General features: G+C 39.2%; 1 protein-coding gene across 1 annotated transcript; it reads left to right on the top strand.

The window, feature by feature from the left end:
* The first annotated feature begins 5,009 nt into the window (after positions 1 to 5,009).
* LOC148927202 (uncharacterized) lies at positions 5,010 to 7,139 on the top strand. The gene is made up of 5 exons (XM_089056518.1): positions 5,010 to 5,177; positions 5,262 to 5,765; positions 5,844 to 6,119; positions 6,222 to 6,767; positions 6,852 to 7,139. Exons 1-5 carry the CDS (start codon positions 5,010 to 5,012, stop codon positions 7,137 to 7,139), a joined length of 1,782 nt encoding a protein of 593 aa, XP_088912644.1.
* Positions 7,140 to 12,165: the final 5,026 nt, after the last annotated feature.

Raw genomic sequence — 12,165 nt, 5'->3', positions numbered from 1 at the left:
ACACATGCTCTCTACGCTACTTCTTTCTTGCTCCAATAAAATAAAGAGTGAACTTCAAAATGGTCCCTGGACTATGGGTTTATCTCGTAAATGGTCCCTGGACTTTAAAAATATCACCAGCAGTCCCTGGACTAAGGCTTAATATCAAAAACGGTCCTTTTGCACTGTTTCGAGACGAAAATGCCCTTTTCAGGCTTTGGGCAATTTGGACAATTCAATTTCGTCTACTATTCACTCATTTAATTTTGCAGGTTGTGTCATAATTGCATCTCTCTCTCTTCACACCTTCTATTTAATATTGACCATATTCTCTCTCCCATGTCTCATTTCCCTTCTTCTTCTTCTTCTTGTCTGCACCATTTAGTGTTAAAAATCTAGACGCGATTCTTCATCTTTATGGTCCTGCTTCCCTCCGCAACGTCGAGCTTGCTTGCCTTCATGTCTTCGCTGTCCGTTGAAAATTGGACCGATGGAGGAGGAGGAGGGAATGGTTGTAAGTGGCTCCGGTATGAGTACGAAAATTGTATGTGCCGCCACAGAGCGACTCTCAAAATCGTTGCCGACGCAAGAAAGGCATCATTTGGAATGTTGTATTTCGTATGCGAGAAAAAGGGCACAGTTGGAGGCTGCAATTATTTTCGGTGGTGTCATCCGAAGCGTGTGGATTTTGAAGGCTGCAATTACTTGGTTGGAAACAATGGTCATGAAGACGAAGTTGGAGGAGAAGATGAAATTGGAGGAGAAGACGAAGTTCATTCTGAAGTATATCCAAAGCAGTGTGAAGGTGGAAGTAAAGTGAAAGATTATATTCTTGTCTTAGTTGCTGGGTTTTCGTTGGTGGTTTCATTTGTAGCCATTATGGTCAGTTTGATGAAGTAGGATTGAACAAGTACTCCACTGCAATGTTCTGGGGAAAATATTGGTGAAGAAACATTTTGTGAAGAAGAATTGTAATTTGAAGTGCTGGATTTTGGGGAAAAAGTTACTTAATTTGCATAGTTTGACTTTTAATTTGCAGATTGTGATCTTGGGGATGAACATTTATACGTTTGAAGTTTTAGTTGTTGTGATTTGAATAGTTTAATTGCCGAAATGAGTTTTGTTCGATGGGTATGAAATGGGTTCTGAATTGAATACAATAAACAGGGTAACTTGCGAGGATTAAAATTTGTAGTGTGTGATCAGAACCAAAAATTTGAAGTGATTAAGTTGATGTAATTTGATTAACAAGATTTATGTATTGTTAAGTATGAAGTTTCTGGTTTTAAAATTGTGATTTGAAGATTTGGCTAATTAACCACGGCGAAATGAAAGTTGTTGAAATAATAACATGACTAGTATTCTATACAGCTAAATCAACTGTAAATAATATCAAAATTGCACTTCAGATGCCGTACAAACTAAAATTAGATGTAGTACAACAAACTAATAGAAGATGCAGTACAACAAATTAGATGTAGTACAACAAACAAATATCAGACTAGTACATTAGTGTTTCAGAAACTAATATCAGATGCAGTACAAATTTAATATCATAACGGGTGTTAAAGTAATATCATATCAGGTTTTAAATTAATATCATATGTCGTGCCAGAATTGGGCAGTTCAAAATTTGAACTTTTTCAAACTGTCAGACTCACCCGGATTTGCATGTACTGTCATATATACACATATGGGGTGTTGACACGTAGAGAGAGAGAGAGGAAAACTAGACTGGCTTTCGAGAAACCCTTCCATCTTCCCACCACTTTTTACCACCGTTCATCTCCCTTCCCTCCCTCACACCTACCCTCCAATTTCCCTCTCATTTTCCTCTCACCACTTGCTAACATATGCATAAACTCAGGCTCACTCCTCTCCGTCGTGACTGGTGACCAAGCGAATCGTCGTTGCCCACTCCACCAAAGTTGTATCAGCGACCAGAATTCCGAAGGGGACGAATCAGCGATCGTGATGCCGCCAAAAAAAAGGGGTCGAAAGAAGAATAACGATGAAGGTGCTAGCTCTAGTCGAAAGACGACGAACAATGATGGTGCTAGCTCGCGTCGAAATACGAGGAAGAATGGTGGTGCTGGCCCAAGCCGTCCGGTGATAATAGACCTTGATGAAGAGAGATGGAAACTTCGTGGTGAAGATATCTCCATCTTCCACCCGGAGCTTGAATATGGTACGCATTTCATCCTTAAAATTCAAAGTGTTCGGCTATGTAGTTGAAAAATGAAAAATTTGTATTTATGTTATGTTGCGGTCGGTTAGTGTTCTGTGAACATTTATCGAATTTATGCATCCCAAAAATTTGTAATTTGGATTTTGTTGTTTTGCGTGACTTTGCACAGAGACTAGGCCCGATTGTTTTACAATTGTTCTTCACCACCATGGTGTGTTTCGCGCTGGAGAGTACATTGCGGGATTGTTAAACTACATTGACTACGTGAGCATATTGCAGTTTAACCTGTTCGAATTGGCAAGTATGATGGTCAGAGTTGGGTATCCAAGACATGCTATATGTGAGTCTTACTATTGTCATCCTCATTTCAATGATGGATGCGTGGGTACTCAAATTGGGCATCCTACTGATCCGCTCATGGACGAAGACGATGTCTCTCGATTTATGAAGGTTGCTAGTACCTCGAAATCAAGGCTCGTTCACGTCTACGTGCTTGAGATTACACCTGCGCATGCTCGGGCACGACAGCAGGAGGACCAAATTGAGTTCTTTAAAAAAATTTTGGAAACAAAATCGTCTAGTCGTGTAGTCATTGAAGAAATAGAGGAGCCCCATTTGGGGGTACCGAAACCAGTTAGGAAGAAGACAAAGGTTATTTCACAAACACCTCCAAACGCTATTCCACAAACACCTCTGTTAGGCTGGTATGAACCTGATCCCGAGTTTGAAAAATATCTCGTCGATAGCTTGGTGAAAGCACGTGAAGGATGGAAGGCGAAAGAAAGTGAAAATGAAAGCGTTTACAAAAATCTGATGGATGAATTTGTTGTGGTTCAGGTATCCTAATTCGTGCTATAGTTGGTTGTGTTATAACTATAATAACTACCATATCTAAATGTGAACATTACTTTGTAGGATGATGATGGTGGTGTTACTGTTGGACATCCAATTGATGTTGGAAATGATGTTGTTGACGTACAACAGGTATTAAATGTGGAGTTACTTATTGCTATGCATGTATATAGTTGTTAACTGCATGCTTATTGCACTTATTGCTATGCATGTATATAGTTGTTAACCGCATGCTTATTGCACTTACTGCTATGCATGCATATTGGTTTTGATATTAGTTTGCATGCATATTGGTTTTGATATTATGTTTTGTATTTGAGGAGGGATATGGTTAACAAATTGTTGACTTTGCAGCCTACAAAATCAGTTGAACAAGGTTCTGAAGTTCAAGTTCAAACTGCAACTGGTGTACATGCGTCTCATGTTGATGAGGTAATGTTACTGATGTTACTGCCGCCTCCTCTGTCATTAGAATTGACAACATTATGGTAATGTTGATATTAGTTTTCATGCATATCATATGGATTTTGATATTATGTTGTGTTGGTATGCATGTTGAAGGTTGACAAAGCGTTTGGTGTGGGAGGACTACAAGGTGAGGGTGGAGATGAGGTTGGAGCTCAGGGTCAGGTTGATGCTGGAGAAGAGTTTGAAATTGAAAAAACATGTGATGAAGCTCAACTTATGGATAATGACCAAACTGATGAAGTACAAATTGCATCTGCAGTTGCTGTTGATGTGTCTCATGTTGATGAGGTACTATCCTTGAAATTAAATTCCTTGGATTGGGATGACTAGCATTTTAGTAGTAGTTTTCATGAATAGCATACAGAATTTGATAATACAGTGTTGCTTTACATGTTGAAGGCTGAGACAGGATTTGGAGGGAGAGGACTCCAAGATCAAGCCGGACCATCGGTTGGAGATGAAGGTCAAATGCATCTGAGGCTGCCCAACATAATGAGGTATTATTACTGTCCGTGATTGAATTTGTATTATTTTTTATATTAGTTTTGTATTATTTTTGTGTTGGTTTTGAGGATGAGATTGATTAACAAATGCGTTTTGGTTGACTTTGCAGCCAACTGAAGTATGTCAACAACCGGATGAACCACCTCCAGTTGCAAATGTTTGTAATGCACAGACAGAGGATGATGTTTACAGACCAATTATGGATCGGTTAGATGATTACGTAACATATAGATCACACTCACAAGGGCATTTTGTGCCAGACTTTGTTGAAGCAGCTGCTGGGTTTGAGGATTATCTTGTGCGGGTAACTCAACTTGAAGATATACACCTTATAGGACAATACACATCCGGTGCTGAGGTTGGGAACAAGGTAGCAGAAACAAGCTTTTCAAATGTGGTTGAGGAGGTGACCACAGAGGAAAACGATGGAGGAGAAACCTCAAATGTTGGTGATGTGAACGCTAGAGGAGCAAGAATTGCATCGGAGGTGTTCGTGAACGTAAACTTGCAACACGGCCAGGTGGAGGACCACGATGACGATGTGGATTTAGGTGACTGCCCTCTGCATAACGAGGGATTTGATATCAATAGTGATGATGACTGCGAAGATTTGGATCAGTTCATTTCTCTAGCTAGCATGTGTCGGGATGAACAAATGTTTACGGATTATTTCGAAGAAATGACCAGGCAACGCGAGGCTGAGAGAGCCGCAGCCGCGGCCGCATCTTCCGCTGCAGCCGCAGCCAATTCTACCTCGAAGACAACTAAACGCCGCAAATTCTCTCCTGTGGTTGATGCTCACAATAATGAATCCCGACTCATGGCTGAAGATGCTGACATGCTGCATGACATAGCCCATGCCGAGATGAGAGATGTTGATTCAGACGATGAAGCGCATACGCGTGGTCCTGTGGTGAAACAGCCGTTCAGACTCACTGATCAGTTGCCACATTTTAGCGTTGGAGATATCTTCAGCACCCGCGACTTCTTTAGGGAGGTCCTCTAACAGTATGGCGTGATGTCGAAGAGGCCCGTTCATATAAAAGTTAATGATGATACAAGATTGAGAGCTGTGTGCCGTGGGGCTGATGGTGAATGCCCTTGGTTTGTCTACATGAATAAGGAAAAAAATGGAGACTACGTGGTGCAATCATTGAACAGGGAGCATATTCACATATGTTCAGAGGTACAAGAAAATAAATGGATCACAGCTAAGTGGTTGGGGAAACAGTTCACTGAGAAGATTAAAGCAAATCCGGGTATTCCATAGGTTGCAATCAGACAATGTGTAGATGAGCAGTTTGGTTCCAGACTTAGTCGGATGAAGGCATACAGAGCTAAGGGGCACGCCCTCGCAGGCATATTTGGGAGCATCGACAAGCAATACAAGAAGCTCTTTTACTACAAGAATGAGCTGCTTAGAACGCATCCCGGCTCGACTGTTGAGATACATTATGAGAATCATAGACGTACACCGAGCTCAAGTCCGAGGTTCCTCCGTATTTATATTTGCCTAGGGCCACTAAAGATCGGATGGAAACGGTTTTGTCGACCTATCATCTTCCTTGACGCATGTTTTTTGCGGGGGACGTATAAGGGACAAATATTGACTGCCATCGGGATCGATCACAACAATGGGTGGTGGCCTATAGCTTGGGCTGTTTGTGAGACTGAAAGCTATCAGCAGTGGCAATGGTTCCTAGAGCATCTAGATGAGGACTTGCAGCTATCAGAAAACAGCCCTCGATATGTTTTCATGTCTGATCAGCAGAAGGTAAGTATTGCAATTGAAAATTTTTCCATTTCATATTATGACTTGCTACATAAAAACTATCATTATGTACATGGACAGGGTTTGTCGAAGGTAATTGCTGAAAAGTATCCGCAGAGTGAGCACAGGTTTTGTGTACAGCATATGTACAACAACTTTAAGAAGTGGTTCTCGGGTAAAGAGTTGAAGAAAATGATGTGGCAAATATCTGAAAGCACGACTGTGGAGGTGTTCGAGCAGAAATTGGATGAACTTCGGGTGTACAACCAGGCTGCCTATGAGCATTTGGTGGGTGCGGCACCAAAAGAAAAATGGGTTAAGGCGTTCTTTTCTGCACATGCAAAATGTGATACACAGGTAAACAAGTTTTAAGTGTATAACACATGTTTTAAATATACAACACTGTTTTGGGTTGTTAATCAAGAATTACCATCATCTAATGTTCAAATTATTGTGCAGCTGAACAATATGTGTGAGACGTTTAATGCTAAGATCGTCGAGGCACGTGAAAAACCTATTCTGTCGTTGTTGGAGGAAATTCGAACAAAACAATTGGAGCGCATCCAGATAAGAGGTCAGTGGGTGAAGAACTACAAGTACCCCGTACCACCTGTCATAAAAGAGATCCTAGATAAGGCAGCATCCAACTCTACTTCTTGGAGAGCCCTGTGGAATGGGGAAAATGAGTACCAGGTCTCTGGGCCGGCTGGTCAGTATGTGGTGAACGTAGTCAATAGGACATGCACGTGTAGGCTTTGGCAGATCAGTGGGCTTCCTTGCGTGCATGCAGCAGCATCCATACTCAGGTGCAAGCACAATCTTACTGATTTTGTATCATCATTTTACGCTAGGGAGAGCATGGCGGCACTATATGAGCATGTGTTGTACCCTGTCAATGGTATGGAAAACTGGTCAAGGTCTTCAGAGGTTGGTTTTGAGCTGGACCCTCCAAACACCAAAAGGCAACGTGGCCATCCAAGGAAACTGAGGAGAGAACAGCCTCAGGTAACACACATTTTTTCAGATTAGATGTTTCAAATAATCTGGTTTTCGTCATTCACTATTCATGCAATTTTAATTTGCTGATAGGTACGTCTACACGAGAATGGAGTTGAATCGCTACAGAGAATTGCAGTGCTCTCATGCGGTCGGTGTGGACAAATTGGGCACAATAGGCGGACTTGTCAGAATGACCCTTCAGGACCTAACAGCCAACGCAGTCAAGCAAGTGGTCATGGGATTCAACAGCCTAACGCGCATAGGGACCAACCGCCTCGCCCTCCTACGAAGACAACTGCTGGCCCGAGCCGTGCTGCTTCCTCATCAACCCATGTTCGGAAAGCTCAAAGATGTGGTCGTCGGAAGGCGGCTGATTGAATTGAATTGGCCTCCAATATGAAACTGTGTTTTTTGTGAATGGCATTGCAAATCTCTAAACTTAACTTACTTGGTTTTTGTTGTAAATCACATACAGTCTGTGTGTCTACCCTTTAATACTTGGGTTGCCACTCTTTTTTGTTTGTTTTTGTCCTTGGATGTGCAGACTGATGATGATTTAGGTATGTATTTAGGTAGGATTGCAGTACCCCCCTATGTACTTAAACCATCTACTTGATCCATTATTCAGTGTATTTTGTGGTATCCAATAACTCTTACATCTCTGATGGCTATTACTACGAAGATTGTGTTTTATTTTTTTCCATGTACTGCATCTGATATTACTAGTAATACACACTTTGTTCAGCAAATTTGATATTAGTTGCCATGTACTACATGTGAAATTAGTTTCGTATGACATGTGATATTAACTATATCCAATTTGATATTAGTTTTGTATACTGCATCTGATATTACTATTATTGGGAGTACTATCTTCTGTTGTATGAAATTACTATCTGCGTTTGAAATTATTTTCATATCTGCATTTGAAATTATTTTCATATCAGATCAGGCGTTAAGACGCATTCGATTCAATGTGTCTTCTAACTTCCAACTTCCAACTAACTCATTTAATGATACACTATCAACCTATATAAAAACCTGCAAAACCAAATACATACACCTAAACACAACAAAATGGAGACTACCACAAATCAAAATCCAGTCGTTGGTGAAAAAATGTCCGAGGAAAAGTTGAAGAGTATCTTTGCAAGATTAAGGCGACCCCAAAATGCAAACGACACGAAGGCAATACCAACGCCATCCAAAACTGAGGTCCGTTTCTCAGCACTGGTCTCAGAAACTGCCGCCAATGTCACAGTTGTCTCAAGCTCAACTATGACAGTGACGTCTAACAATCAACACCCATTCGAATGGGCAATGGAATGGGAAGAATGGGTGGAAGAATTCGAACAAGATCCATTCGAGTAGATGTCCATCAACATCAATTTAAGTAGGGTAGGATTTCCAACATGATCCACACGATTGTAACAAATATCTATATTTGGTGTATGACCACACGTCAGACTGACGATTGAAAAAAATTTTAATGCCCATTTTCATAATTCTACTTCCGAAGACGGTGCATCAAATAAAATTTCAATGCAGTGTTTCATTCAATCCAACATCAGAAACTTCAAACTTCATAAAATTCGATTGTTAGACCTTAGAAAAAGGAAATTCAAACTAAATTGATGACAATACAATAAAATTTTTTCCCAATAATCACGTACTGCAATCTACTTATCAAACTACTTGCTCAAATTCACGATAATGGATACAAATGAAACAAACAACTGAAACCGAAACCCAGCAAATAAAAAAAATCAACTTCATCCTCTCCTCTCTCCTCCAACCAACCAAACCTTCGCGCGCGCCGATTCTGCCCAACCAAGTCAAAAACCGCATACTTCGGATAACAACCACCATAAAGAAAGGAAGGGAAGATCAAAACCACCATAAAACAAGGGAAGGGAAGAGACCAGACGAAGCCAGAGGAAGAAGAAGGGAAGACATAGATAGAGGAGAGAGAGGAGAGAGGCAGGAGAGAAGGTGTGAAGAGAGAGAGATGCAATTATGACACAACCTGCAAAATTAAATGAGTGAACAGTAGACGAAATTGAATTGTCCAAATTGCCCAAAGCCTGAAAAGGGCATTTTCGTCTCGAAACAGTGCAAAAGGACCGTTTTTGATATTAAGCCTTAGTCCAGGGACTGCTGGTGATATTTTTAAAGTCCAGGGACCATTTACGAGATAAACCCATAGTCCAGGGACCATTTTTGAAGTTCACTCTAAAATAAAATATTAGCAGTACTAATCGCTTCTTCTGAAATTCTAATTTTAATAATAAATGTCAACTAACCTAGCTCGGTATATAGCAATAGTGCTTTGGTTGAACCAAGTCTTGTAGTTAAAAAATGAAATGTTGCCTATAAATTGTATATGAAACTTAATTGACTATAGTATCCAACTCATAAAATAAAATAATAATTATGTAGTTTAAACTTTGTTATGCATACAAAATATGTCGAAATTTCGATTTACAAACATCAAAATGACAAGAATGCCATTGTTTACAATTTGAGTGGTCTTGGACAACCCTTCATACGCAATATATTTCATTATTTTTAACTCTCAGTTTCAAGATTTGTTTGAATTTGAAATCCATTTTTTATTCTCATTTTGCATCTTACTTTCAGGCAATTAATGTTACAACTTACACACATAGTTAAGCATGATTCTTTTAAACGTATAATACAGTAAGATGTTGTTTTATTGTCGTGAATTATTATCAATTATATATATATATATGGGTGTATTCAAATTAACGTGTAAAAATCTGTTAAAAAGGAAAACTAATCTCATCCATTGATTAGGTGTGATCTGATGGTTGATATGGAAGCCACGTGGAATTTAAAAATTAATAAAATAATCAAAAAGGGTAAAAATGGTAAAGCACAATTATACATGATTTCGATACATGATGTAGTTATATTTGTACATTATGTTCTATTAGTACATGATGTTAATGTATGAAAATTGTATTTTAATGTACAAGTCTCAAGCTTTAATGTACAACATACCCATGATAATGTACCAGGGTATGAATTCGTGGATGGAAGCTATACTATATAGCATCTACGAAATTCAAAAATCCATACCCCGTCGGAGAGTGATGTACGAAATACCAGTGATAATGCACGATATAACCATGATAATGTACAATATACCCATGATAATGTACCGATGTATGAATTCGCGGATGGAAGCTATACTATATAGCATCCACAAATTCACAAATCCATACCCCATCGGCGAGTGATGTACGAAATACCAGTGATAATGCACGATATAACCATGATAATGTACGATATACCCATGATAATGTACCGATGTATGAATTCGCGGATGGAAGCTATACTATATAGCATCCACAAATTCATAAATTCTTACCCCGACGGAAAGTGATGTATGAAATGCCAGTGATAATGTACGATATAGCAATGATAATGTACAATATACCCATGAAAATGTACCGGGGTATGAATTCCAGGGTATGAATTCGTGGATGGAAGCTATACTATATAGCATCTACGAAATTCACATATCCATACCCCGTCGGAGAGTGATGTACGAAATACCAGTGATAATGCACGATATAACCATGATAATGTACGATATACCCATGATAATGTACCGATGTATGAATTCGCGGATGGAAGCTATACTATATAGCATCCACAATTTCATAAATTCTTAACCCGACGGAAAGTGATGTACAAAATTCCAGTGATAATGTACGATATACCAATGATAATGTACAATATACCCATGATAATGTACCGGGGTATGAATTCCAGGGTATGAATTCGTGGATGGAAGCTATACTATATAGCATCTACGGAATTCACAAATTCATACCCCGTCGGAGAGTGATGTACGAAATACCAGTGATAATGCACAATATAACCATGATAATGTACGATATACCCATGATAATGTAGCATCGTATTACACATCGGGCCCAAAGTTAACATCATTCACCAAGGGTTTAGTAGTCCATGGGGCTAGGGTGTAGTACCATCATATTAACATAACGTTCACTAACCGATGGAAGTTAGATCCAGTCCCCTAGGGTTAACTCATCCATAGGGCTAGGGTATAGTATCCACAAGATTACCCTAGTGAACGTTGTGTTACTGAGTCGGTACTACACCCTAGCCTCATGGATTACTAAACCCTTGGGGAATGGATATAACTTTCGTCACTTAGTAAAAAAATTATAATCTACATTACGTAGAAGGAGCATATACATTAAAACACATTAATGTACATTATTAACACATTAATGTACAAATTAAGTTAATGTACTAATCCATATAAATGATGTAACAGTAATATACCCAAATTGCCCTTTAATGTACGAAAGTGGTATAATAATGTACGACGATGCTTTTAATCAAAGCCATTAGATTAAAAGATCCAATGGCCTATATTAGTCCTATGTTTTATACTAGGGGGTGATAAGGAGGGTAATGCACCCCTATATATATATATGTCTATTATATGATTATCTATCTAAAGTTAAATTGTTAGATTACTTTAATTGGAGGGAGTGGCTATTATAACTTATTATCATGAAATTATTTATTTATGATTAAGTTGTGAGTTTCAATCTCATGAACAAAAGATACATATAAAATTTTGTGATTAGAGACGTTACATTTTTGTTTGGTATTGAATCTTTTTAGTATTGAAATTTAGTTGTAAGTAGAGAGGATAATTTAGTGGATTCTTGGAAGTGCAGAATTTCACATGCATGGCATGAAACTTAGCATGTTATCATATGCTTTCTATGTTATAATCATCACTAGCTATACAAACGTTCAAATCCAATCTCTCGTGTACTATGCGTGTTCAGTTTATGGGAAATAGCCAGAAAAAGCCTCAAATGTGGGGAAGATCTGCTGTTCAGTTTCTCCAATTATATTCTTGCACGCCCTAGATATAGCATTGGCCCGCAGCGTTCCTTATAGAAATAGACAAAAATGGAAACAGTACACTCTCCAAAGTTTACCTTACTACCCCCATCATTTTCATTTCCAAATCTGTTGACCAATTGTCTCTCGCTCACCCTTGCCTCACACGCTGCTACGCCGCTGGAGGGGAACTCGCCGCCGATGCACAGCTTAATCCCAAATACATCGGAAACCGCTTATTCTTTCCCTCCATGCGTCTCCTGCCAAATTATCTCCTTCCACCGCCCCCATCTCCGACTGAAAGGTAGTAGTTGGGGGGAAAGCTTTAATTCACACAATGTATTGCTTGATTGCACATGCTAAATTAAGCTTTTTGAGTAATTTTAGGTAATTTGGGGGTGTTATTTGCCTTTTGTGAAGTTAGATTTTGGTGACTTTGAATTAGAGAGCCGATGTGTGAAGAAGATGGATTTTGTCATCTGCT

Source organism: Salvia hispanica, chromosome 4 (assembly GCF_029641045.1).
Source record: "Salvia hispanica isolate PSC_SH4W2 chromosome 4, Shi_PSC_v1, whole genome shotgun sequence".
In the NCBI taxonomy this organism is placed as follows: Eukaryota; Viridiplantae; Streptophyta; class Magnoliopsida; order Lamiales; family Lamiaceae; genus Salvia; species Salvia hispanica.
The sequence above is the reverse complement of the archived record's forward strand: the minus strand, read 5'-3'. Positions and strand labels throughout refer to the sequence as shown.

What these genes read in the sequence shown, in the direction of transcription:
- LOC148927202 (XM_089056518.1), top strand. Translation starts at nt 5,010, where the DNA reads ATGTCGAAGAGGCCCGTTCATATAAAAGTTAATGATGATACAAGATTG. An exon ending in ATGCAAAATGTGATACACAG is followed by an intron (nt 6,120 to 6,221) that starts GTAAACAAGTTT and finishes ATTATTGTGCAG; the next exon opens with CTGAACAATATGTGTGAGAC. An exon ending in TGAGGAGAGAACAGCCTCAG is followed by an intron (nt 6,768 to 6,851) that starts GTAACACACATT and finishes ATTTGCTGATAG; the next exon opens with GTACGTCTACACGAGAATGG.